Source organism: Pelodiscus sinensis, chromosome 1 (genome assembly GCF_049634645.1).
Source record: "Pelodiscus sinensis isolate JC-2024 chromosome 1, ASM4963464v1, whole genome shotgun sequence".
Classification (NCBI taxonomy): domain Eukaryota; kingdom Metazoa; phylum Chordata; order Testudines; family Trionychidae; genus Pelodiscus; species Pelodiscus sinensis.
Window position 1 is genome coordinate 291,470,967 of NC_134711.1, and position 27,235 is coordinate 291,498,201.

The 27,235-nt window shown below is 45.2% G+C and overlaps 1 protein-coding gene across 2 annotated transcripts in view; it reads right to left on the reverse strand.

Moving 5' to 3' along the window:
* Positions 1 to 26,088, reverse strand: part of DHRS12 (dehydrogenase/reductase 12) — a 44,357-nt gene extending 18,269 nt beyond the window's left edge. The window contains exons 1-5 of one of the 2 annotated variants that reach the window (XM_006124893.4): positions 25,710 to 26,082; positions 21,260 to 21,393; positions 16,366 to 16,448; positions 9,333 to 9,425; positions 5,992 to 6,073 (exon numbers count right to left, since the gene is read on the reverse strand). In XM_006124893.4, coding sequence (XP_006124955.2) covers positions 5,992 to 6,073; positions 9,333 to 9,425; positions 16,366 to 16,448; positions 21,260 to 21,393; positions 25,710 to 25,978 — 661 coding nt within the window. In that variant the 5' untranslated portion in view covers positions 25,979 to 26,082. Of the gene's footprint in view, positions 1 to 5,991; positions 6,074 to 9,332; positions 9,426 to 16,365; positions 16,449 to 21,259; positions 21,394 to 25,709 lie in introns of both variants that reach the window. The other variant, XM_075919096.1, reaches the window with a different exon arrangement.
* Positions 26,089 to 27,235: the final 1,147 nt, after the last annotated feature.

Here is a 27,235-nt window from a genome sequence, read left to right on the forward strand (position 1 = left end):
CTCAAACAGCAGAGGGATAGCCTGCCACAGGGTCAGGAGGAAATCCAACTGCAAGTTGCTGCCTTATTCAGGTGGGAGATACAACTCCCGCACTCTCTCTGGGTCACTTCCTACTGTATGTCTTCAGACTGCCCTCTGTGGACTGTTGGGGGTCACTGAGCTCCTCCACAAAGCAGATCCTCCAGGTCTCCCTGGGTTCTGAGTGGGGATGTTAGATATCGAATCATTCAGTCACATCAAATCTTAGCAGTTACACAGTTATTTGATAGTTCCCGATGGAGATGCTGCAGTGGGCGTGCGGGGGAACAGCTCAGCAGCAGCCAATACATGTGGACAGCTGGCTTGAAAGACAGCTTGCCACATGTACTGACTTCTGCCTGCTCCCCTCACCCTCCGTGCTGCTGCCTCTTCATCAGAGGCAGCAGTGGTGAGGGTAGGCAGCTCCACAGGATCTGGGTCTCAAGGAGAGCCAGCTTAAAAGCCAGCTCCCCACAGGTACCAGCTCCTGCCTCCTTCCCACTGCCTCGGATACAGAAGCAGCAGGGTGGGGGGGGGGGGAGAGAAGGGAGAGTGTAGTTGATAGGATTAATTGATAAACCCAGGCTTATCGTGCAGTCAACTACACACTGACATCCCTAGGTTCTGGGCTTCATGGGTGCATGTTGCTTCCCAGGCAAGGTAGTGGCTGTTCTTCTACAGGAACCTTCACCACAAGCCCTTCCTCTCCAGCTGTCCACCCTGAATGGGCTGAGCGACTCCATATTACATCTGCTCCTCAGTTGGAGCATGCCCAGCAGGACCATAGGGGCATGGCCTCCTCAGCCCAAAGAGTGGGATTAAGCCTCAGATTATCAGTGTGGGGCTGTCACACCCCTTCGGAGGCCTCAATCTGTCCACTCAGCAAAAGAAAGGTGAGTGGACGGTGAAATGTGTGCGAAAGTCAAGACATGGTCTGCACTTACTTTATACCACAAAGCTGTGCTCAGTACTGGCTTCCTCTGCCCTGCTATGTCGAAAGGTGATGCAGCCAGTGGATGAATTATTAACAACACTAACATAAAACTTCATCTGTAGGTCTCAAAGCACGTTACCAAAGCAGGCAAGTATTTCCATTTTACAGCTGTGGAAATGGAGGCACAAAGGGAGGAAGTGACATGCCCAAGTCACCAGCAGACCAAATGACAGATCTGGGAGAGTCTAGTACAGAGGTTCTCAAGCTTCATTGTGCTGCAATGCCCTTTGACAGCAAAAGTTTCCACAAACTCAGGACGGGGAACTGAAGCATGAGCCTGTCCAACCCTCCTTCCCCAACCGCAGCCTGTAACCTGAGCCCCACCACTCAGCTGAAGCCCTGGAGCTTCTGCTTCAGCTCAAGGTGGTGGGGCTCTGACTTCAACTTGGTGGGGCCCAGGGGAAAAGTCAGCACTAGTGACCCCAGGAACATGGGATCTCAACCCACAGTTTAAACATCACTGGTCTAAGTGGGGCTGCCTCCTGTGATTCAGTAATCCAGACCCCTTTTAGGGAGAAAGGGGTTTGCAAACAGCGATGGAGGCTTGAGTAGTTACCATTCGGGAGCTGTGCTGCATTCTAGGGCACAAAAAGGAGGATCCTTCCCCATGTCCTATCCACTATTTTGACTGAATATTGGGAAGAGGATGTGGCTTGAACTATTAAATTAAAACAGAAAAAGATAGTGAAGCAAGGGGAATTCGGTTCACTTAGAGTGAGGAACAAAGACACACTCTAGTCTATGATCATCCTCCAGAGTGCTTTAGCGTTCCCACTGCCAGTCATTGCCAATATAAACTCTAGATGTACTGTTTTCTCATATTGGAGTGAGGAGATGTGACATGTAAAAATGAAGTCAGACTTCCCTTGTTCCAGTACTTTACAGGCCTTATTACAACTGTGGAAGATTATCTTTAATGCACCAACAAGCAAACAGTGATGAGTGCTCCATCCATCCACCTCCACTGGCAGCTTTTCCACACGCTGATTGAATACTGTCAGTTGGGATAATCATCTTGCAGAGGCTTCAAAAAGGCAAATGCTGACTAGGAAGCCTGTATGTCACAAGAAATCACTGCTTATCAGTGCAGCACCTCCTTGACAAAACAGCCACACCAAGGACGAGTCCAACCTCTAGGATGAGATTTAAGCTCAGCCACATCTGATGCAACAAGAGTTCTCCACGTACCCATATTGCTTAGGGATGCTAGAAATAGTTTATTTTAATAATCATGTAACTGCAACAATTCATAGTGGTTACAGTTACTAAAATGCTCCGCCCTGGGGGCGGGGGTGGCAGCCAGTGCGCTCTCGTCTCCTGGGCCCACTTCTGGGTAGTCCCCTGCCATTCCACACGACTGCCTCTGTAGCAGAGGCAACAGGTCTGAATGGCAAGTGGCTCTTCTGCATGCTCTTCATTTAAAACTCAGACTGGTGGGCTTGGACTGAGCCAGCCTGCCAGTCTGAGTTTTAAATGCAGAGCACGCCTGGGAGATGGGATTGTTGCGGTTAACTAGGACTATTAACTAATAAGCAATTCATTATTGGTTAAACAGTTTGCTGGCCAGATGCTAACATCCCTAATGCTGCTACACAAGAAATCATTTTGAACTGCCCCCAACCTGCTACATAATCTCACCCTATGAGCATGACTTCTTACGTGTAGGGTTGCCAAACGGTTTAACCAAAGACACCAAACACCGCCCCCCCCCCAAAAAAAAAAAAACCCCACACTGGGAGGGAAATTCTGTTAAGGAAAAAAAAGGGGGGGGGATCAAAGTTGTTGAGCAAAAAGAAAAAAAAATTAAACAAAACAGCATGGCCCTTTCAGGGCATACAGAGTCAGAATAGGGATAGGAACAAGGGAGCAGTTGAACACTAAGACCCAGTGAAGGCGTTGCTTCCCCTTGGTCTTTAGGCTTTTTGCCGTGGCCATTTTGTTTTCTTGATCAAGCCAGATTGCAGCTTCCCTGCAGAACCAGGTAAGGAGGAGGTCTTGGAGGAGGGAGGGGGGGCAGGAGGCCGGGGGCTGGACCTAGTTGCCAAGTGTGTCATAGGATTGCCAGGTGTCTGGTATTTTCGCCTCCTGGCAGGGAAAGAAAGAAAAAAAATCAGAAAATACCAGACATTTTAGGTGTCCAGTATTTTCTGAATTTTTTTTACCGGACAGGAGGCGAAAATACCGGACTGTCCAGGTCAATACCGGACACCTGGCAACCCTATTTATGTGCTGCATTAAGTTTAACACTGTGGTAGTGCCCAGAGTTCTGCTCTACTAGATGAACATACAGGAAGAGATGAGCCCTGCTCACAAGCTGACAATCAACAATTTTAGCGTAGAAACTTAAAAACAACCCATCAAGACACAAAACCCAACTGTGAGCATGCGTGCAGTGCACTCTGTCCTCCCACACACCCTACTTCTTCCCCCTGCCAGGTTTCACTCATGTAGAAAAGTAGGATCAATTCGAGAAATTCTTAGGCTATGTCTACACTACAAGGTTTTTGTGCAAAAATAGCCATTTTTGCGCAAAAACCCTTGGAGTGTCCACACCTCAAGCACGCCTTTGTGCAAGCAAATCGACAGTAAAATGGCAGAACAGAGGGCTTTTTGCGGTGTAGGCATACTTCCTTCTACGACACAACTCCTTTTTGTGCCATAGTTCTTGTACAAAAAAATGTGTGGATGCTCCACAGGGGTTTCTTGTGCAAAAAGAGCCTGCCTGAAAAAGCACAGGTGCTCTGATGGCCATTCACAGAAGACACAAGAGTGTCCATGCAATGTGCAGTGAGGTGTGGACGCACTTTTGCGCAAGAAATTTTTGCGGAAGATCTCTTCCGCAAAAAGCTTCTTGCGCAAAAACCCTACAGCGTAGACAAAGCTTTATTCACAAAAGCAGCCCTTCCTTTGCAACAATATCAACTGAAATGTGACTTCAGATCTCTAAGTGATAAGGTCGTTTGCAGCAAGGATAATTTCAGGGTTTGTTCTATCAACTGCCATGAACATTATAGAAAAAAAAGACACACAGCAGGACTACCCTATTCAACAAGAACGTTTTAACATTAACAAAATACATCTGGAAAAAAGGTCTGGCAAACCAAACCGTCACAAGGGTGGCTTATATAATACACAGGCATGAAACTAGACTGCAAAACTAGACTTCAAATACCCCAGGATACAGCAAAAGATAGTTTGCTTATCTTTTTTTCATAGACACTAGAAAATTCTTTCTTGGACTATCATTACACAGAAATTTCAGATAAATACAATGTGCAGACTTCTCTATTATCTTCGGGTACGTCCACAAAGCAGGGCTTAACTCAAAATAAGCTACATAAATTGAACTAGGTCAATTGTGTAGCTTATTTCGAAACTGGGAGTGTCTACCCAGCACTTATTTCAAAATAGAGCACTCTTCCTCTGACTTCCTTTACTCCTCGTACAATGAGGGTTACAGGAGTTGGAGTAAGAAGTCCTCCAGCTTGACAGTATTTTGACAGAAATGGACTAAGTTATTTCAAAATAACGCTAGCTAGTTATTTCAAAATGCTGCTATGTAGTCGTACCTTTAAGGATCACTTTCAGTGACTTAGAGCTTTTTAGTAAGGAACAGTCATTCTTTTACTTCACAAACCTCTTGTGCCTTAACATGTGCTGTACTTAGTAAGAAAATGAAGTGACCTAGAATTAAAGTCTTAATTCTTGAAAACAATTTGGTGAGAAGAAAAAATATCTTCTGGTGAGGAATGGATAGAGAAAAGGAATGTAGTGCAGAATTTTCTTTCTACAGTAGACAATATATTTATGCAAACCCCTTAGAGACCCTGATTTCAATGAGATTTAAAAAAAAATAGTATCCTTTATGCAATATATCCCAGGACACTTAAAAAAAAAAAAAAAGTCAAGGGGAAATGTCTCTACTCTGGATTTAAAGACATCGTAACGTTTTACACCCCCAAGGCAGACAATGCCAGAACTGATGTATCTAGTTACCAGATCTGGCACACTGACTCGGCTTGAAAATGCTATGAAGTTTTTAAATCCTGTCATGTCCCTAAATCTTGCACAATTATACAGGTATTATCAGTAGACCGCTTCATTAGACCTGACCTAAGAGGGAGAGAGGAGATAAGGCAGATGTGGGTCACCAAAGGAAGACAAATGAGATGCTTTGAAAGTAAGGAAAGATTTTAAACACTATTAATTCCTAAAGGAATGAATGCATGGATTCCAATTTCCAGAATGTATTGGATACCACATGGAACTCTTCTGTGACCTTTGCCAAGAATTACCCAGTCACTCTGACTGTGGTGTGTTGCATGCATCCCATCTCTCCTGTCGTGTGTGTGTGTGTGTGTGTGTGTGTGTGTGTGTGTGTGTGTGTGTGTGTGTGTGTGTGTGTGTGTGTGTGTGTGTGTGTGTGTGTGTGTGTGTGTGTGTGTGTGTGTGTGTGTGTGTGTGTGTGTGTGTGTGTGTGTGTATTTCATACAGCTCTGTATCACTGAGATCCTGATATCAACTGGTGTATTTTGGACCTATCACAATATCAGCGTACTATTTTTTTTTTTTAAATCACGCACTTGAATGTTGCAAGAACCCTGCTGGAATATCTTGCAGATCTTGTGAAGAAAGGCGCCACGCAGTATCATTAGCAGAGCTGACTGAAAAATTGTCCGCTGAAATTTTAAAATGATTTAACTAGTGTCAATTGCTATGTGCTATTCTCAGCAACCAGAGCTATGAACAAACAATGGAGTCAATGTGAAACTATCTTGCATATGGGAGAAACCTGAAAACAAACAGCTACCTTCTGTACAAGTTATACATTTTTGTAATATGACAATCTAATCCTCCTACTCTCTCTCTCAATGCAAGAATAAATCATCCTGCACAGCTACATGAGACTTTACCTTTCTACAAACAAAACAGATACACAGGAATACCTTAGACTCTTATTTAAAGATTGCTGTACTCACCTAACGTATTTGTTGCAAAGTTCTTTTCAAGTCCATCCTCTGTTAGTTCTCTTTCATTTACCATGCAGCCTGCATTGTTGATCTGCAAGACACAGCTAAGCATTAATAAGCAAGGAAGTAAGCAGACATACACACACACAAAAAAGTGTAACCTGCTTTTAGTTTGATCTCTGGTAGTGATATGGTATTAAGTTACAGCTTGTTTCAATTCACAAGGTATCCAAATTGCAACTCCAGCTCTGAGAATCCACCACTTATAGTGAAGCTGCTGTGTAAAAACCATCTTCATAAGGAAGTGAAAAAATTAACCGAACAGACAAAATTATAAGAGCCATCAGATATCATGGTGCCTTTTACTGCAGTTTTTGGCCATTTTGCACACAACAAAGTACTGTGTGATTTGCAGAGCATAACTATTACAATAAAAAATTATGTTTTTTCATTTACCAATTTATCTTAAAGATCCCAATGACTCCACATCATCACAGCTATTGTGTTTATGTATTCAGTTTCATTTTTTTATACTAGTGAAAAGTCACTAACATTTTATCTGGTTTTGGTTAAAAACTGACAAGTGGTGTGCAGATAATGTGTTTTCTCTCTTTTTGCTTTATTCCTTGACACTCCTTACTGCTCACCAGTGTTTCCTGTAAGCTCGGGGCTTGTGTAGCCACTCAGAAGCGATTCAAATGCTGCCCACCTGATTAGCAGAGCACCCACAGCTAGGTTTTTTGTTCCTACTGGTGACTTGGTGCACATAAAAATATTTATTCCACACACGGATGGAAAAAATCCACTAATGGATGGAAAAGATTAGCGGGAACGTTATTGCTTACATCCTCTCCTTCTTTGTGCCAAACTCAGAAGTAAGGAAAAACAGGACCAAGAGAAACAGCTAACAAGAAGGTATGAAAAGATTTCAAGTTGGGGCACTATCCACGTACCCCTGCACTTTGCCCTCACATTCCACACAAACACACATCACCTTCCAAGATTTTGGCAGGTAAGCTGCACTATCTCCAGCCCTGTTCCTGCAACTGCATCCATTTGGATAGACCAACAGTGGCCATCCCGCAGCTCATGAGCCAACCCCGAACCGCTCAGGTCAGCCGGTCTCACGGCTGGGCCGCTCTGAGCCACATACATGCTCATGGCCCACGCCGTTCAGCTCATGGCCCCCAGCGCACTGTGTCATATCCTGCACTTGCAGGCCAGGTCGCACTCAGCATCCCAGCCTGCATGTGCTAGCAACTGCCCGCTGAGTACAGGCAGCAGCGGTGGCGGCTCTGGCTCTGGGCATAAGGTTTGGTGGGGAGGAGGGCGGGGAAGAGATGCCTGGCTCTGGAGAAGGGGAAGGCAGGAGAGGGGAATCAGGTGGGGGAGGAGGGGGTGTGCAGGGGGTCCCGGCCAGCACATGCTCAAAGCCGGCTGCTCAGCACACGTGCCCAGCACCTGTAGGGAGATCCATGTGGTAGTGGCGGCAGTGGCTCTGGGACCCGGGCATAAGGTTTGGGAAGGGGCAGGGGGGATTGGGTTAGGAGGGGGGGGGAGGCCTGGCTCTGGGGGAGGGGAAGGGATGAGGATTGGGTTAGAGCGCGGGGGGGGGGGGAGAAGGGGAGGGAAGGGTTAGGAAGCCTAGTACTGCATGCCAGCTCCAACTTGTCAGGAAGCATGCGGCTGTCGTGGGGATCAGAGGAAGAGCATGCGCTTCCTGACAAGTTGGAGCTGGCATGCAGTCCCAGCACGGATGGACGGACAGACAACACAGGCGGGAAGGAAATCCCTGTCCAAGCGACAGATCTGGTGTTTCAGGAAGCACACCAGCTGTTTATGGGAGGGGAAGGGAGTAGAGGGGAGGGGAAGAGCAGCCCATGCACTTCCTGAGACCTGGGATCCTCAGGTACCAGACGAGTGGTCCCTGTCCCCTCCCCCTGGCCAGAACCCCCCACCAGCACCCTGTCCCCTGCCCTCACCAGCACCTTGCCCCAGCACCCACCAGCACCTTGTCCCAGCACTCTGTCCCCTGCCCCCACCAGCACAGTTGGGGCCACATTAGTGAGGCTTGGGATTTTTTAAGATTTTTTTTGCATTCTCTTATGTGGCCCTGGCTGACTTTTCTATGGGTCAGTGACCCCTGACTCAAAACAAGTTCCCCGCCCTTCTCATAAATAAAGACAATGCTGAAACATGTTGTGTTTGACATAATATTTTTATTTAAAAATGAAGCTTGGCCAACAAGCCCCCAGTTGGGGCCAAGACCCCATCTGGCTGCAGCATCATAACACTCCTGCATCCCCCCAGGCTCCAAACCTGAGCCTATCATACACTGGAACCCCGTACTGAGCCTCTCACATCCCCAAATTCCTGCACCCTCACATCCCCAGTCTTCTGCCACAACACTTCTGCATCATCCACATGCTGCAAATCTGTGTCCTGAGCCCATCATATTTCCAGCCTCCCTGCCCTGAGCCCCTCATACACCCTAGCCTAAACTTCTGCACCCTCAGCCACAAGCCTGTGGCTTGCTCAGCACCCCAATCCTCCACCTGACCCCAACACTGTCCAGCCTGGAACCCCCTTCCTGGGACAGCGAGTACCAGCACCTATTTTCCTCTGGTGCGGGGTTTTTTTTTTTTTTTTGGCTCAACAACTTTTCCTCCCAGTACATGGCTCTTTGCCAGGAGCAGATGACCATTTTGCGGGGCCCAGGGCAGCACAATTTCATGGGGTCCCCCCTTTGCCACGGCGCATGCGCGGGGCTTCTCGAAGCGCGGGGCCCCGGGGCGGCTGCCCCGCTCGCCCTACCCTATATCTGCCCCTGCTCTTTGGATTCTGTCCACCGCTATTTTGGCTCTTTGTTTCTAACTGGTTGGCCACTCCTGGGATAGACCCATGCACCCACACAAAGTTCTACTGAAATCAACATGGCTCTGTGCCTAGAGCCATCTATATGGATGCTAATTTAAAACTAGGGCTTTAGACATCACTTCTGCATTTGGTCTCTGTGCCAACCAATCAGACAGGGCAATAAGGGAATTCACCAGACTATTTCTGTGGAGTAAAAGAAGAAACAAGACGACAAGAGCAAAGAGGCAAACAGAAGCAAAGTTGTGCAGGGCCTTGAAGACTGCAACAAGGACTTTTAATAGATTTGTCCTCTGTATCAAAGCAATATATATAAATAGGGGCTGGACAAGATCAGAGATGTGGACTAGGTAGATTATTTTTGCAGCAGCATTATATACAATTTAAGCCTGCAGAATGAGACAGGTCATACTATTAAAAGGAGAGATACAGACCGAAAACTCCAAAGGGGAGAGAATTTAAACTTGCAAACTTACCAAGACATTTAACTTATGTTCAGTCTTGAATTTTTCTGCAAACTCCCAAATGCCCTTGGGATTAGACATATCCAGAATGTGCAAAAAGACATTCTAAAACAAAAAAAGGAATTATTACAACCAATTTGGAATACTGATATCTATGAAACCCACCGGGAAAAAAAAAAAAGTCAATATGCTCCTGATTTTCATCTAAATAGGGTAAAAACCTTGCACCTGAAGTTGTATGCAAAACTTCTTATCCACAACTTGACCCAAGCTATCTGAAGTCACAATACTGTTTGGTGTTTTAACTCTAGCCCCTAAAACAGAGCAAGACATTTTTAAGAAGTCAAAAACTCAATAAATTCAATCCCTGCTGAAGAAAAGGCCAAGACAGGAGCCTTCGTGGCTACTGCTAGTAATATAACAGTTACAGAATTATACAGAAAAGCTTGCAAAATGCTGCACAAACTATGCAGAGCACTTTCAACTTGCTAGTAAAAAACAAACAAACAAACCTTCAATTACATAAGCATCTGAACGCCAACCAATTCTTACAATAAAACGTTTGATCTTCCAGCTTTGAACTGGCACAGCATCGACCACCCAAAGATCATGTTTGTAATGTAACTTACAAACATTAACAAATTATGCTGCACAACACCCCTGCGAGGGACACAGTTAAATCTTACTCTCGCCATTTTACAGAAAAAAAAATGACTAAGTGTCTTTCCCTAGGTGACACACATCTGTGACAAACCGGAGAATAAAATCTAGATCACCTGACACCCAGGTACATGCCCTAGCCTTCCACTTCTCTGCAAAGACTACAGGCACCTCTTGAATGTGACAAGGGTACCATTATGAATTTGCATGTGAGTAACTCCAAAAAGTTATACTGTAGACCAGGGGTGGGCAAGAAATGGTCTGCTGGCCATCCAGCCTGCCAAGATGCTGGATCCGGCCTATGGGCTGCCCCATCAGGACCTTCAGCACAGAGCAGCCACATGCCACTTTAAGTGCTCCCGGTGGCTCTCTGCTCTGGGTGCCAGAGAAAAGAGAGAGGCTTCAGGGAAATCAGTGAATGGTAGCTGAGAGATTTTGCTGGGCATGGGGGCAGTGCACAAAGCCTCCCTCTTCTCCCAGTCATTTGAGCAACCTGGGGCTACATCAAGCAGAAAACCTGTCTCAGGGTGCTCCTGCAGGGCTGCTGGCCCAGAGCTGCCTAAGTAAGCACCTCTCGGCCACATTGAAGAGATTGAGACAGGGCTGGGAGGGATGGGCAGACAAGGTCATGCCTCTGGGAAAGAACAGGATCAGAAGGGTCAGTGACTATTAAGAACACTCCCTCGAGGGCCTGAAATGGAACTCTTGATTTCAGAGTCCCTATGTTTCTCTGCTGTCAGCAAATATCTATGAAACCTCTAGCAAAATGCATGATTTCTCGCAGATAATGGTCCACACAGAGGATGATAATCCACCACTGCTATCAGTTATTCCACCAATTCAAGTGGCAGAAGTCTCTGCTATAGAGCTAAGGGTTCCAATCCCGATGGCCCATGCAGGCGTCAATATGATGCCACATCATGGAATTTTCCCCTCATAAATGTTTTTTTTTTTTTTTTAAAAGCAGCCTAGGAAATTACACATACAAACCTATGTTAACAGAATGTTATTAATGTCTGAACTAAGGTTGCCTGTGCAACCTTAATTCAACCCCCTTCTATGTATGCAATATAATGATACACCATTGTGAAAAAGGAATTCACTGAATGAGAAGCTACTCATTATGATGTTTTAGCTAGGGTTGCCAGATGGTTTCAACAAAAATACCTAACACCCTCCTCTCCCCCCCCAAAAAAACCAAAAACAAAAAAACCACTGTGGAAAAAATTCTGTTCGGGGGGTGGGGGGTGGGGGGGGGGGAGAGACCAAAGTTATAGAGAAAAAAAAAGGATCCCAAGAGTTAAGCAAAAAATAAATAAATAAAGCAAAACAGCATTGCCCCTTTAATTGCATGCAGAGTCAAAATAGGGATAGGAAGAGACATGGTTGAGCACTAAGACCCAAGGAAGATATTGCTTCCACTTGCTCAGGTCTTTAGGGTTTTTGCCAGTGGCCATCTTGTTTTCTCGGTCAAGCCAGAAGAGAGCTACCCTGCGGAACCAGGTAAGCAGGGTGTCCGGGGGCGGAGACCCGGGGGAGGAGGAAGCGGGGGTTGGCCCAGTTGCTGAGTGTGTCCTAGGGTTGCCAGGTGTCCAGTATTTTCTGAATTTGTTTACGAGACAGGAGGCAAAAATACCAGACTGTCCAGATCGATACCAGACACCTGGCAACCCTAGTTTTAGCTCAACACTGAATGTGTGGCCTCATGCCTTATTTATTGCACACTATTCAAACCCTGCACTGAAGTCAAAAGTACTGGTTTCTCACCTCTATGAAGTGAAAGGGTGTTACTATCCCCATTGTGCAGACAGGGGATGGAGACAGAGATTAAGATCAAAAGCATCCGCTAATTGTGAGTGCCTGATGCTCAGTCCTAGATAACTCAAGTCCTAGCTTTCCAAGCTTTGCACAGAACTTATGTTCAAAGCACATTGACTTCAGCTGCAGCTACACATGCTCAGCCCTTCTGCAACTTGGACCTCCAAGGCTCACAAGGTGAGCACCCAAAAATGAGGAACAAAAAACACTGGCTACCTGGCAAAAAGCTTACTTTGAGTGCCTTGCCCAGCATCGTATAGAACTTATGTGGCAGGGATAGAACCCAATTCTCCAGGGCAGCGCTCAACTGCCTAAAACTATAAAACAATCCCCTCTATTCCTGCAAACCCCTTCCCTTCCCTTCTCCCCCCCCCCCCCCCCCCACACACACACACACACACACCCTGTACTACACATCTTGCAACTTCAGCAACAATCCTACAGAAAACCATCTTCTTCACTATACAATCTCAATTTAGCCACAAGGCAGATCTACCCTCTGCACTGAATGAGGCATTCTCCTATGGAAAAAAATAGTGTGTAATAAGGTAATTAAAGACATGTACCATAAGACACGTTCTCAGGGAGAGAAAAAGGGCAAATCAAGTTATGGTTGTATAACTGTAATACTATTAAAAACTTAAACAACAAATAGTCTAGTAGCACCTTATAGACTAACAAAACATGTAGATGGGATCATGAGCTTTCGTGGGCACAGCCCAATCTTCAGATTTTCTTAATCTTTGAGTGCTCGACCTTCATGTTCTTTTAACTCAGTTTTGTGTGTGTAATTTAATCTAAGACTGAGGTCCCCAACTGTGGGGCATGCAGAAATGTTATGGGGAGAGAACTGGCTAGCCCCTCTCTACCCACAGCCACAGAAGTGCCCTCAGCTGCAGCTCTACTCTGGCTCAAGCCACAGCTCTGCTCTGGCCCTTGTTCTGCTCTCAGTCTCACTCCTTCTCTAGCACCCATTTCTCCCCCATTCTCCAGTTCCAGCTCTGCTTTCAGCCCAAGCTTCTCTGCTGTGGAAACCTGGGCTGGGCAGGAATGAAGCAGGGGCATAGAGAGATTTCATTACTGGTAATAGAGGGCATGACAGGAACAGTTTGGACACCGCGGCCCTAAACAGAATTGCGTTGACCGTTGGTCCTCTGGTGGGTAACAGAAGTGTCCTAACAGAAGTGTCTTTAAAACTCTGCTGTGTAATGGTCAAGGGCATGGAAAAGGCTGTAAACTTCTTCCAGAGCAGAGTCACAGAAGACCAGCTGGGTACATTTTTTGCACAAGAGAATCAGGCATTGTTGTAAGTCAATTAATTTTTGGAAAATATAAGCAACCGGCAGTTTTCCCCAAGTGATACTCAGGGTCACGTCATAATGATCTCCACTATTTTGAAAAACAATGCTGAAGTGGTAGGCACGTAACAAATGCACTAATGGGAATGGAGCATATGAAGAAGTGAAAAATTTTGAGGAAAGTAAAGTTTCTCTATACCCCCACATACTAACTTAGGAAATATTTTCTCCTTAGCACACTGAAAGTCATGCATTTTAAATTTACTTAGACTAGTTCATATGCAAATTCCTTGCCAACACTGTGTTTGTAAATTTGCGTTTCACATAGCATAGTGGAGTTTCATTTATCAGCACATTAGAGGAAAATCAAATCCCACTCTTCCCTTTAATAGCGTTCAGTCTCAAAATGAACATGACAGATAATCTTATGATGTATCTCATGACAAGGCATTTCCAAGATAATATGTATGCATGAGGTTCTATGCAAGACTGAAAATTGTCACTAACAAAGGGCCTCCTCTTCTACCAACTCTCTCTTTTTTTAATACTAATTATGCAAGCAAAAAGAGAGATGAGATGGGGAGGGAGGAACCAGAAGAAAGGATTTTCATTATTATTTGTATTGATAGCCCTGGAGCCCTAGCCATGGCCATTGTATTAGGGAGTGTAGGAACAAACAAAAAAACAAAAACAAAAAACAGGTCCCTCTAATTTATAATTTTGCTTCCCTGAAGAAAAAAAATCTGACCAGATTTTTCATCTTTTGAGTTTTAACCCCCTAGTATGTGAGAGCCCAGGATTTCCTTATCACACTGTTCTGGTCACATATTAAAAGTACCTAAAATTGATTTAATATTTTCTGCAAAGGTTTTATCCAAAGAGAGTCCACTCATGCTGCAAAAAGTTTGAGGTAATTATTGAATGTATATTCTCATTAAAGAGTGCATATGTTTACAGACCAAATCAGATCAATATTGACACTTGTCAAATGAACATTTCCCTAAGATACCTGGAAAAGTTAATAGCTGTTCCCCTCTGAACATCGAGGTAGCAATTTCTTCACAATGGAACCTATGTAGAAGTTATCTACTTAAGTAGGAGCAATATGCTAAAGAGGTTATGATCCTTGGCAGAAATCTTCCTCTCCTGACCTAATATTTGTTACCTCTTCATTAAGCTGACTCTTTCCAGTTGGCTTAATATCCAATACAGTCATATCTTCCAGCCCACAAAAGTAATTGGTCCATCACTTGGGTTTGTTGTAATGCAAAGGAATAGTTCCATCTATACAATTGCCATGCAATACAAATCTTATATTCTCCTCCATATGCTTGAAATCTGTTTACTAATTTCCCCCCAACTCTTGCACCTCATGTTTTGGATGCAGATTTGCAGAAACCTCACCGCCCCGTGCCTCCGGTTTTCCTCCCCCTCCAAGTATAACATGAGCCTTCCATCATCAGAGGACCTAACCACATAAGCCACCACATCAGAGGCTCATACAACTGCATATCTTCTAATGTGATCTATGCCATCAAGTGCCAGCAATGCCCCTCTGCCATGTATATTGGCCAAACTGGATAGTCTCTATGACAAAGGATTAATGGACACAAATCAGATATTCAAAATGGTAACACAGAAACCTGTTGGGGAACATTTTATCTTACCTGGGCACTCATTAATGGATCTAAAAGTGACTATAATATTACAAAGCAATTTCAAAAACCAACTGGAAAGAGAAGCTGCAGAACTTGTCTTCATCTGCAAATTTTACACCTTTTATCAAGGTTTGAACAAAGACATGAACTGGATAGGCTGCTACTTTCAACACCCTAATGACATCAAAAGTTAAGTACTGGACACTTACAGCCCACTCTCTTAGCCTCATTTAGCACTGACACTAATCGACAAGATTTTTTCCCCCTTCCCTTTCCCTCTCCATCCCCTTTTCTGCTATTTATTTTTTTCTTTGGACCACTTGCTCCATTCATCTGAATAAGTGGGCTGTACCCATAAAAGCTCATGATACTATCTACATTTTTTTATTTGTCTCTAAGTCTGAAGGACCATTCGTTGTTTAATGTTTTACAGAAGAGGTTATTACGTACCCATAATTATGCTACTCTGAAGATATCATTTGATTGGATTACTACTCACCCACTGTCTTCTCAGCATTGGGAAAGGTATTAACAGTTTCAGATACTACATATGTTCTCACAGTCTCTTCCTTGTAACCAGTAGGATACCCATATCTTACATATGTGCTCATTAGCTACTTGTTTGGGAATAATCTGCTTCTATTCGGGAACTAGAACGTATCATGGGGGGTGGCGGGAGAAGAGCATGGGGCTGACATGCCTGCATCTCAAAGGGCCAAAAGTTTTTGAGGAGGAGAGGAGTTTCAGTTTCTCCCACACCACGGCAGCAGAGACAAAGAACAGGAACCCAAGCAGCATGAAATCTTTAGAAATAGAAAGAAAGTTGTTGGATTCTAATCTAAATTAAGGACTCTTTAGTAGAGTTGAAACACTCCAATTGAGAGCCACGTCACTTTCTAATACAAATGGAGCTCTCAGCAAAAAGGTAGTAAAATGCTGAATGAAACATTGCAGAGGTGCCAATGCTAAACAATTGGGGATGCAACATTAACAGCAGTCACAAGGGTGAGTTGTATGATACAAAACAAACAGGCGTGAAGAAGAATAGTCATGGAAGGTGGAGAGAAGGGAGGATACTAAAGTTTCAGGAGATAGAAAATCTGCAAATGCATGAGAAGAGACTAGGATCAATTTTGAGGGAGTGGGGAAGAAAAGGTGTTGGGAAGGTAGTGGGACGAATGTCCAGAATAGTAATGTGCATGTGCTTTATACACATTAACTGTAGAAAGCCTCAGCCATACAGGAAACTGAAGGAAGTTGCATATTAAAAATAAAAGGTAAAGTACAAGAATATCATTCACCTGAACAATATCCTGCATACCAGCCTCCCTCTTCCCCCCCCCCCCCCCCCCCACACACACTGCAACACAGGAGAACAATCAAAACCACCAGCTGCTGAAATTAAACTTCATCAATTGCAGCCATCAGAAAGAAGAATAGTACTTTGCTGATTTCTGAGTGTGCACTAATATGCAAACTGAAATGGCAAACAATGAAAGTGGGTGGCTTAATGCAGAGAACTACTTATAAAATCATCTAAGGCTTATTGTTGGCAAAGTGCTTAAGAATCAAAACAAAACAAAAAATACAACCTCTTAATACTAAACTCACCTGATTACCAGTTTCTGTTATTATTTCGCTTTTAGCTTCTTCAGCTCGCTCTTTATTTCGGCAAAGTAGATGAAGTGTGCCACCTGGTGGAATTCCAGTAGAATTACAGTTAACAATTAAGTGTGAAGTGGAAAGATGCAGGCAGAGGTGACTGGTGAGGGGAGATCCAAGGGAGGGGAGGAGCCAGCTACATGCAGCCCCCATCCTGGGGAAGGGCTAGGACAACACCCTCTGCCCAGGCCCTACCCCTGCCCCGCCTTTTCCCCCAACTGACGAAGTCCGAGAGAGTAGCAGGGCTGGTGTCAGCAGCAGGAGTCTGCACCCCCACCCACAAATTCACCAACAGCAGCGGAGAAAACGCAGCAAGGTCACCCTAGCTCACACTGCTATCCAGCCATGCAGCTTCACTTCCTGCTGGTGAGAGTGGGGGCAGTCCCACTCCTCTCCCGGAAAGGCATGGCTGAAGAGCAGCATGAGCTACGGCTGCAAAAAAGGATGTTTTGAGATATGCCTGTATCAAATTATGAATGGTTTGCAGAATTGTTGTAGCCATTTTGATCCCAGGATATTAAAGAGACAAGATGGGTGAGGTAATATCTTTTATTGGACCAAATTCTGTGGCTGACACACACAAAGTTTTCAAGTTAAATAGAGCTTTGAAAAGTCATGGAAGATGGGAGAGATTCCAGAAGACTGAAAAGGGTCAAATATAATGCCCATCTATAAATAAGGACAACCTGAGGAATTACAGACCAGTCACTTTAACTTTTATATCTGGAAAGATAATGGAGAAAATTATTAAGGAATCAGTCCACAAACATCTACAAGATTATAAATAACAGCATGGATTTGTCAAGAACAAATCATCTCAAACAAACATGATAGCTTTCTTTGACAGAGTAATATGCCTCATGGATGCAGGGGGTAGAGGAACTGGTAGATGTGGTATATCTTGACTTTTGTAAAGCTTCCGATACAGTCTCACATGACCTTCTCAAACAATCTAGGGAAATACTATCTAGGTGGAGCTACTGAAAGATGAGTGCACAACTGGTTGGAAAACCAATCAAAGAGAATAGTTATCAATGGTCCCCCATTTCACAGTCATTCAGGAAGGGCATATTGAGTAGGGTCCTGCATGGATCAGTTGTGGGGCCAGTTCTGTTCAAGATCTTCATTAATGATTTAGATAATTGCACAGGAACTACACTTACAAAATTTGCAGATGATTCTGAGCTGGGCGTGGGTTGCAAATGCTTTAGAGAATAAAATTAAATTCAAAATGATCTGGACAAACTAGAGAAATGGTCTGAAGTAAACAGGATGAAATTCAGTAAGGACAAAAGCAAAGTACTCCACTTAGGAAGGAACCATCAGTTGTACAAATACAAAATGGGAAACGAAAGCTTAGGAAGGAGTACTGTGGAAAGGGATCTGGAGCTCACAGTGGACCACAAGCTAAATATGAGTCAATAGTGTGACACTGTTGCAAAAAAGCAAACATCTTTCTAGAATGCATTATAGAAGTGTTGTAATTAATCATAAGTAGTAATTCTTTCACTCTATTCTAAGCTGATGAGGCCTCCACCAGAATATTTTGTCCAGTTCTGGACATCATATTTCAGGAAAGATGTGCACAAATTGGAGAAAGTCAGGGGAAGAGCAACAGAAGTTATTAAAGTTCTAGAAAACACAACCTATAAGCGAAGATTGAAAAAACTGGGTTTGTTTAGTCCCGAGAAAAGAAGACTCAGAAGGGACATAACAGTTTTCAAGTTCATAAAAGCAGCAAGAAAAATTGTTCTTAACCTCTGAGGACAGGACAAGAAATAAAGGCCTTAAATTGCAGCAAAGGAGGTTTAGGTTCGGCATTACGAAAGTTTGTCATAGGAAGAGTACTCAAGGAGCCGATCGAGGAGGTATCTGAGCCTTTAGCTATCATATTTAGAAAATCATGGACAACAGGAGAGATTCCAGAAGACTGGAAAAGGTCAAATAGTGCCCATCTATAAAAAGTGAAATAACCACCCAGGAAACTACAAACCCGTCAATTTAACTTCTGTGCCAGGAAAGATAATGGGGCAATAATTAAAGAAATCATCTGCAAACACCTGGAAGATAATAAGGTGATAGGAAACAGCCAGCAAGGATTTGTAAAGAACAAATCATGTCAAACCAATCTGATAGCTTTCTTTGATAGGATAACGAGTCTTGTGAATAAAGGAGAAGTGATGGATGTGGTAGACCTAGACTTCAGTAAGGCATTTGATACAGTCTCGTATGATCTTCTTATCAATAAACTAGGCAAATGCAACTTAGATGCAGGGTAGATTGGCAGAGGCCCTGGAGGTTTTTTGCCTTCCTCTGTAGCATGGGGCATGGATCACTTGCTGAAGGAGTCTCTGCATCTTGGGGTCCTTAAACCATTTGAGGACTTCAATATCTGAGATATAGGTGAGAGGATTATTCTAGGAGAGGGTGGATGAGATTCTGTGGCCTGCATTGTGCAGTGGTTCAGACTAGATGATCATAATGGTCCCTTCTGACCTTAAAGTCTATGAGTCTATAAGATGAGGTCACTATAAGGTGGCTGCATAACTGGCTGGATAACCGTTCTCAGAGAGTAGTTAACTATTCACAATCCTGCTGGAAAGGTAAAACAAGTGGGTTTCTGCAGGGGTCTGTTTTGGGACCAGTTCTGTTCAATATCTTCATCAACGATTTAGATATTGGCATAGAGAATACAGTATGCTTATTAAGTTTGCAGATGATACCAAGCTGGGAGGGGTTGCAAGTGCTTTGGAAGATAGGGTCACAATTCAAAATGATCTGGACAAATTGGAGAAATGGTCTGAGATAAACAGGTTGAAGTTTAATAAGGACAAATGCAAAGTACTCCACTTAGGAAGGAACAATCAGATTCACACATACAGAATGAGAAGCAACTGTCTAGGAAGCAGTATGGCAGAAAGGGATCTAGGGGATATAGTGGACCACAAGCTAAATATGAGTCAACAGTGTGACACTGTTGCAAAAAAAAAAAAAAAAAGAGCAAACATGATTCTAGGATACATTAACAGGTGTGTTGTGAGCAAGACATGAGAAGTCATTTTTCCTCTCAACTCTGTGCTGATTAGGCCTCAGTTGGAGTTGTGTGTCCAGTTCTTGGCACCACATTTTAAGAAAGATGTGGAGAAATTGGAGAAGGTCCAGAGAAGAGCAACAAGAATGATTAAAGGTCTAGAGAACATGACCTATGAAGGAAGACTGAAAGAATTGGGCTTGTTTAGTTTGGAAAAGAGAAGACAGAGGGGACATGATAGCGGTTTTCAAGTATCTAAAAGGGGGTCACAAGGAGGAGGGAGAAAAATTGTTCTCCTTGGCCTCTGAGGATAAAACAAGAAGCAATGGGCTCAAACTGCAGCAAGGGAGGTTTAGGAAGTTTTTCCTAATGTCCAACCTGTCAGGGTGGTTAAACACTGAAATACGTTGCTTAGGGAGGTTGTGGAATCTCCATCTCTGGAGATATTTAAGAGCAGGTTAGATAAATGTCTATCAGGTATGGTCTAGAAAGTACTGGGTCCTGCCATGAGGGCAGCGGACTGGACTTGATGTCCTCTCAAGGTCCCTTCAAGTCCTAGTATTCTATAATAGCAGTTAACACTAGGATAAGTTACCTAGGGAGGGTGTGAAATCGTTATCACTGGGGATTTTTAAGAATAAGTTAGATAAAACACCTATCAGAGATAAAAAACAAAAAAAAAGTTATTCATGAGTGCAGGGGACTGAGCTAGTTATTTCATCCAGGCCTCTAATTCTATGATTACCTCACCCACCTTGTCTCTCAAATTGTGAAGTCAATTTTATACCTCTGTTGAAATATGGCACTGTGACCACATCAATTTGGACTTGCCTGGGGCAGCTTGTTATGCTGCGCTCCAAAGGGACAACCTTCTCAGAAAGAGCGTCACCTCACCGAAAGCCATTACTGTGAGTCATCAACACTGTAATTTAAGGTTAATGACTTTGATCGCCTCAACTACTACTTGCCCATTGTATAAGGCCTTTCTACTCAGGGCCCTGCAAGTGGGAGGCAAGCATGACTGGTGGATATGGTGCTTCACAGTTTGAGTTCAGAGAAGGAAGCACTATATGAAAGAGCAAGGTTCTGTTCTGTACTGGGAACTGACCATCACCACATGAAAGGAGAATTTGCAATATGGAGAGAGCTGCACAGACACTGCCAAGCCTGAAACACTGATTAACAATGGCATAACAAGAGAGGGAAAGGTCAGACTAGGTAAGTATCTCAGGACTTCTGTTTTTTTCAAAGATCTGTCATTCGTGTGCTTAAGAGTATAGTCACTGTGGTTAAGAAAGTCTTTTAATAAGCCCGTGTTCTTGCTTTCCTGCCATGTTGTTTCTGAAGGGGTGAAATGAGTCAGTCCAGAGAGACCACAGTCTAGGCAGAACTCTGGAATGGTGAGGGACTCAAGGGACTGGGAACTCAGAAGTCTGAGTCCCGTTTCAGGATCTAGGGCAGCTGGATGGCAGCATCCCACAACCCGGGGAGGACATCAGACATGAGATCTGAGCCAGGGAGTATATTTATAGCAAGAAACACAGACTAGACTCCATGCAGACCCAGTTGGATTGGAATATGCTGCACCAATTGCAATAGACTGATGTTCATACACTAGGTTACAGGATAAGTTTGTAAAACTAAAGTGGTCTTGTATTTCCTGATTTTCTTATGGGGATCCTTAATCCTTTTGATACATACAAAATAAAGTTACCACTTTGTCCAGTAGAAGTCACCTATGGCTCATCTATCACACAAGGCAACTGCTAAGACTTCAGGCAGTACAGAGAACAAAATCTACACAGTACTCACCTCTCTTTGCTATCTCTGTTGCAGCTGCTTTGCCAATACCACTGTTTGCTCCAGTAATCATGAAAGATCTTCCAGTTACGTTTACCTCCAAGTCTGCCGGAACAAAGTGTTTGGATGCAGACTCATAGCCACTCCTGAATAAATCAATTAAGAGAGTTGTAAGTGACAGAATATTGTGTATCCATAAAAATACAAAGCCTTCAAAGAAAGAAAGAAAGAAATCCACTATCAGGACTAAATTTAACTACAGGTTGGACCTCCCTGGTCCAGCATCCTTGGAAACTGACTGGTCCCAAGCAAGGGAGTTTACCAGACTAAGGGAGGTCAAAGCCGGCCCACCAGTTCCCGCTGCCACCAACCCAGTAAGGCTTCTACCCCCACTGCCACCGACCCCCTGCCGACGACTTGACAGGGTTCCCAGTCACCAGCCCACCATGCCACCGGACTCCTGCCTGATGGAGCTCGTTGGTCCAGTAACATCCATGGTCCAAGAGGACCACAGATGTTACCGGACCAGAGAATCGCAGTGTAAAGAGGTTTAATCTATATTATGTTTCTAACAAACAAGTCTCTGTCTATTGTTCTAAGAGTCTTTGGTGTAGCATTAAAAGGCCCTGATCAGCAAGAATGTGAATAAAAACATACATAGATAGGAAATATGGATGCAACATCCTGTGTAACTGGTTAACCACTTAAACGTGAAGTTTAACTGCTTAACTAATTAAGTAGGAGAGGCACCCCCACCTCTGCCTTGGCCAGGCTAGTGCATCCCATCCCTGCCCCCAACCCACCACAGGCAGGGGCCGCTTCAACCCACTGGAACCAAAGTAAATTGTCAACTTCCCTGTGGGTTTCGTTACATCACACAGGGAGAGAACAGGAGGGACTGAGAAGCACCAATGCTCCGGGTCCCTGACACAGCAGGGAAATTAGTAAATGAGATATATTCAGATCACCCTGGCAAGTCACTCCTTTCTACACTCTGCAGAGGAGGGTGAAAACCGCTGCAGGTCACTGCCAACTTGACCTAGGGGAAAATTCCTTCTGGACCCCATTTGGGGAGGGGGGGTATTCAATGAAATTACAAGGTAGGAAATTCAAAACCAACAAAAGGAAATGCCTTTCGCACACAGCATGATTGAACTGGTTGCCACGGAAAGGCACCGAGGCCAAGAACTGAGCAAGATTTCACCAGGGACTGAATATTTTTAGATGGATAGCCAGAATACCCAGCGCTACCATAATTAATGGCAATCACCATGTTAGATGGGACATTAAACTTTACATTTCAGGGTTTAAAATAATCTCTTATTAGAGATCTGAGACCTACGTCAGGGGCAGATTTTCCCATATTTGTGCTCACTGCAAGGTTCTTACACCTCCCTCTGAAGCAGCTGATACTGGCCACTGTCAGAGACAGGATCCTGGAGTAGATGGCCCTCAGTCTGAGCCAGGGTGGAAGTCCCTATGCAAGATCTGATCCACAATCTGCCCAGGAATTCATTATACCTGGGTGTGGCAAAGGAGGTGCTAAACACCACTGAAAACTCCTTTGCAATTGTAATAGTGAGATCACAGAAGTCCTCTTGGGGTGGTTAACCCCGGGCGTGCATCCTCAGTCAAAGCACAGAATCGGGGTTACCGCCCCCCTGCAGAGCAATACAAACACTGAACTAGTTCAGTTCTGGGAGCGCTCAGCAGTAAGGGCTCAGCTCTTGAGATGTAAAAAAATTTTTAAAAGCCTAACCGTGGAACCGATTGACACTCAATCAGTTACAGAGTTAAACGCTCTCATAGTCTCCTGGCAATGCTGGCTGTTTAACCTGTAAGGTTAACTAATAAGCTAATTCTTATCGATTAAACTCTGACATGCCTACTTAGCACCCAGGAAACCAATCTCCAAAAGAGACCAAACCCCAGATAAATTCATCTTACTCTGTGTAGAAGTTTTACACAAAGAAATCTTATAAGTTTGCCCTCTTTATCAATGAAAGAGAGATACGCACAGTAGTTGCTCTCCTCTCCCCATAACAACTATTTACCCTTGGCTTGATAATAAACAAAAGTGTTTTATTAAGTACAAAAAGTAGGATTTAAATGGTTGCAAGTGAAAACAGATAGATCAAAGAAAGCTACTAAGTTAAACAAAAATTCCAGCTAATTTTAATCCACCAAGAAATTTGTTACATGCAAGTTTTCACCCTGAACAGTTGATCTAAATATCTTTCACAAGCTAACCAGCCTCCTACCTTGGGCCTAATCCTTCCTCCATTTAGTCTTAGATGTTTCCATCAGCCTTCCCTCCAGGTGGTGGCGGTGGGAGCGGGAGGAGCTCCTGGCATCTGCCCCTACTGTTTGGTTTCCCCCCCTCTTATATTTCTTTTGTCCATGGCAGGAAATCTTTGTGCTCAGTTCAATCTTTTCTCACCCAAAGTAGAAAAGTACAAGATCCAAAATGGGTTTCAGCATCAAGTGGCCAGGCCACATGTCCTGGCATGACCAACCACAATCAGCCTTACAGGAAAAACAAGACTATTCACAGGTTGTTGGTTTGAATACTGAGCTATTAAAATACTAAAGAATCGCTTAAAAAGGGGTAGTCCTTCATATCTATAATATTGTGAGTTTTCATAGCCAAAACTCATTTCCTCAGATGAGCAGAGTGAGGAGAAAAGGGAGGATTCTCACAATTTATGAACCGGTTATAAATTGTGAGGGTACCTCCTTTCCTCTCCACTCATCTGAGGGAGTGGGTTTTGCCCACAAAAGCTCATGTTACTATATTGCCAGGGCTTGACAAACGGTGGCGAAATCTACTCGCCAGCCCCGCACTGCGCATGCGCAAGACCCACATTGCGCATGCACGCGCCGCCAGTGAACAGAGCAACCAGCTGAAATCTACTCGCCACGGGCAAGTAAATTCAGTGATTTGTCAAGCCCTGTATATTGCTATATCCAAGGCTCAACAAATGATTCAATCTACTTGCCCGTGGCGAGTAGATTTTAAGTCAGCAGGGCCGCGCAGCGCGGTCTGCGCATGCGCAGCGTGCACTTCTGTGTGGCTGGCGAGCGGGACTCACCGCCACTTGGCGAGCCCTGGCTATATCTATCGAAAGAGGGTATGTCTACACTTGCAGCCTAATTTGAACTAGGGCTGCAAATATAGGCATTTAGAATTGCAAATCAAGCCCAGGATTTAAATATCCCGGGCTTGATTTGCATCTTCCCGGCCGGGCGCCATTTTTTGAAATTCACAAGCCCGAAGTAACTGCCCCCGTCTACATGTGGCAATGAAATGGAAGTCTGATTTAAAGCCCTAACTTGAATTAGCTGGTATTCCTCCTGCAAGGAGGTTTACCAGCTAATTTGAATTAGGGGCTTTAAATTGGACTTCCGTTTCACTGCCCCGTGTAGACACGGGCAGTTACTCCGAACTAGTGATTTTCTAAAATGGCAACCGGCCGGGAAGATGCAAATCAAGCGCAGGATATTTAAATCCCGGGTTTGATTTGCAATTTCAACCAGCTAGTTCGAATTAGGGGGCTAGTGTAGACATACCCAGAGAGAAAGAGACTCCTAGATGCAACAGGAATACTCGTTTTTAAAGTTATAGGCTAATACAGCTACTCCTCAGACTTTTAAAATATCACTAATTAGCACATTTAGAATAAAAACTGAATTCACACTTCATAGTTCTAACTTCACACACAAGAATGATACATGCAGAAAAATAGGCTATACAGATTCAGCAGACTGTAACTTTAAAATGGACATGTTGCATTATGTATTTTGCATAAAGCCTCTTTGAGTTATGCATATTCATAAGCCAACGTGACAGCCATAACATCCAAAGTATTACAAAACTGGCCAAGTCACTTGGCTGGATGGGGAAAGCATATTACTGGGCTGATCTGTGACGAGACCTGCGGTTCTGAAGGTTTTCGTAGACAACGTGGTGATCCACGATGCGGTCACTTCCCCCCAGCGTGCCAAGCCAAGCCCCGTAGGGGCAGTGGACCCGGTCTGCGCTCTGAGGCGCCCAGCTCACCCTCTGGATGGCTTTGGCAGCTAACCCCGAGCATTACACTCGAGACCTGCTCCGCACACAGCCTGCCTCAACCCCGGCCACCTCGCCTTCCCAGCGCCTCTGACACGGGAGTGACCCGGCTCCCCGCACTGCTCCGCAAGCTGCGCCACGGCGCCCCGAGCCAGCAGGCGACCCCACCAAAGGCTCCGGGCACGAGAAGGGCGGGGAGGCGATTCGAGGGGCAGCTTTTCCCTAGCCGAGGCTGCGGAGGAGGCCAGGGGCTCGCTGCACCACACAAGAGCCGCCGCCAAGGGGCCGCTCCCCCCCCGGCTGAGGAGCGATCAGGGGCGAGAGCGGGGACAACCCAGCCCCGCAGCGGCGCCCTACTCGGGCTGCCCGGGCCCCGCTGCCGCAGCGCGGTACCTGGTGTATTCCCGCAGCCCCTTCAGGAACCACACGGCGTTCCGGTACCAGGACATGGCCGCTCTCCCGCCCGGCTGTTGTGTAAGCGCCGCCCCGCCCCCGGGCTTAGATAAGCCACTGGGGCGGGAGACGCCCCGGCAAGCAGCGCCCGGCCCGGCCCGGCCCGGCCCGGCCCGGCTCGGCTCGGCTCGGCTCGCTACAGCGCCGGGGGCTGGGCGCTCTCGGCAAGCAGCTTTCGGGTGAGCACCTGCACCCTGAGAGGGCCTCATAACACTCTGCTGCCGGGCGAGCTCCTGTCACCCCCGCGGGGCTGTAAAGAGTTGCCTGCCCTTGTCATGGTAGGGCCCCATCCCTGGCCCTGACAGGGGTGAGCGCCCCAGCTATATGGCGAGTCTCTCCCTTAGCCCCTGGTTAGCATGGATTGCTCTTGGGGGATGGTCCGGCCTTACAAAGTTACCCACTAGTCCAACGGACTTAGGAAACTTGCTTTGCTCTCTGATGAGTGTAGTTTGTGCTGCTTGCTTGCATACTCTATAACCTATTGTAGTAGACTTTGCCCTGCTTACATTGACCTTAAACGATTGTGAGCCCTAAGGGCAGCAGAAAGTTGGCAAGTTTCTGCCTGCTGTAGATCCCACCTTCCTTCTGTTTGTTCTCCAGGTTTCTGCTTCAAACAAGAGCAAAAACATACAGATTTGTCAATGAAATCTATTCTTTATTTGGGAGTGTTAGTCTATCTGTGAATGAGTGAGTGTGTCTGTCCAGTTTAGGCAGGGCATTAGGGCAGCAGTTGCTTCTGGGTGCTGTTGTCTAAGGCTATCTGAGATGTGTGCTTAAAGGGACCTCCCTGGACTGCCATTTCTCAGCTGCTGCTTGCTTGCTACCTTTCCAAGGGTATGTCTACACTGCCACCCTAGTTCGAACTAGGGTGGCTAATGTAGGTGTTCAAACTTGCAAATGAAGCCCGGGATTTAAATATCCCGGGCTTCATTTGCATGTTCCCAGGCGCCACCATTTTTAAATGCCCCGTAGTTCGAACTACCTGCCCACGATTACACGCGGCATGGACTAGGTAGTTTGAATTAAAGCTCCTAATTCAAACGACCGTTATTCCTCCTGCAAGGAGGTTTAATGGTTGTTCGAATTAGGAGCTTTAATTTGAACTACCTAGTCTGTGCCGTGTGTAGCCGCGGGCAGGTAGTTCGAACTACGGGGTATTTAAAAATGGTGGCACCCAGGAACATGCAAATGAAGCCTGGGATATTTGCAGTGCGTGGTCTGGTTGCCTAGCTTTTGGACACCATAGCACACTCCTTGCCATGGAGCCAGAACTGTCTCTGGGCATGCGATGGCCCCACACTGCCATGCTGCAGTTTCTGCAGCACTTTGTGCAGGCTGCCTTCATGGAGCTGTGTGTCTGGCTCACCCCTGCCCTCCGTTGACGGGACACCCAGATACAACCTGCCATCCCCCTGGAGAAGCTGGTTGCCAATCGCCATCTGGAAGCTCGCCACCCCAGGCAGCTA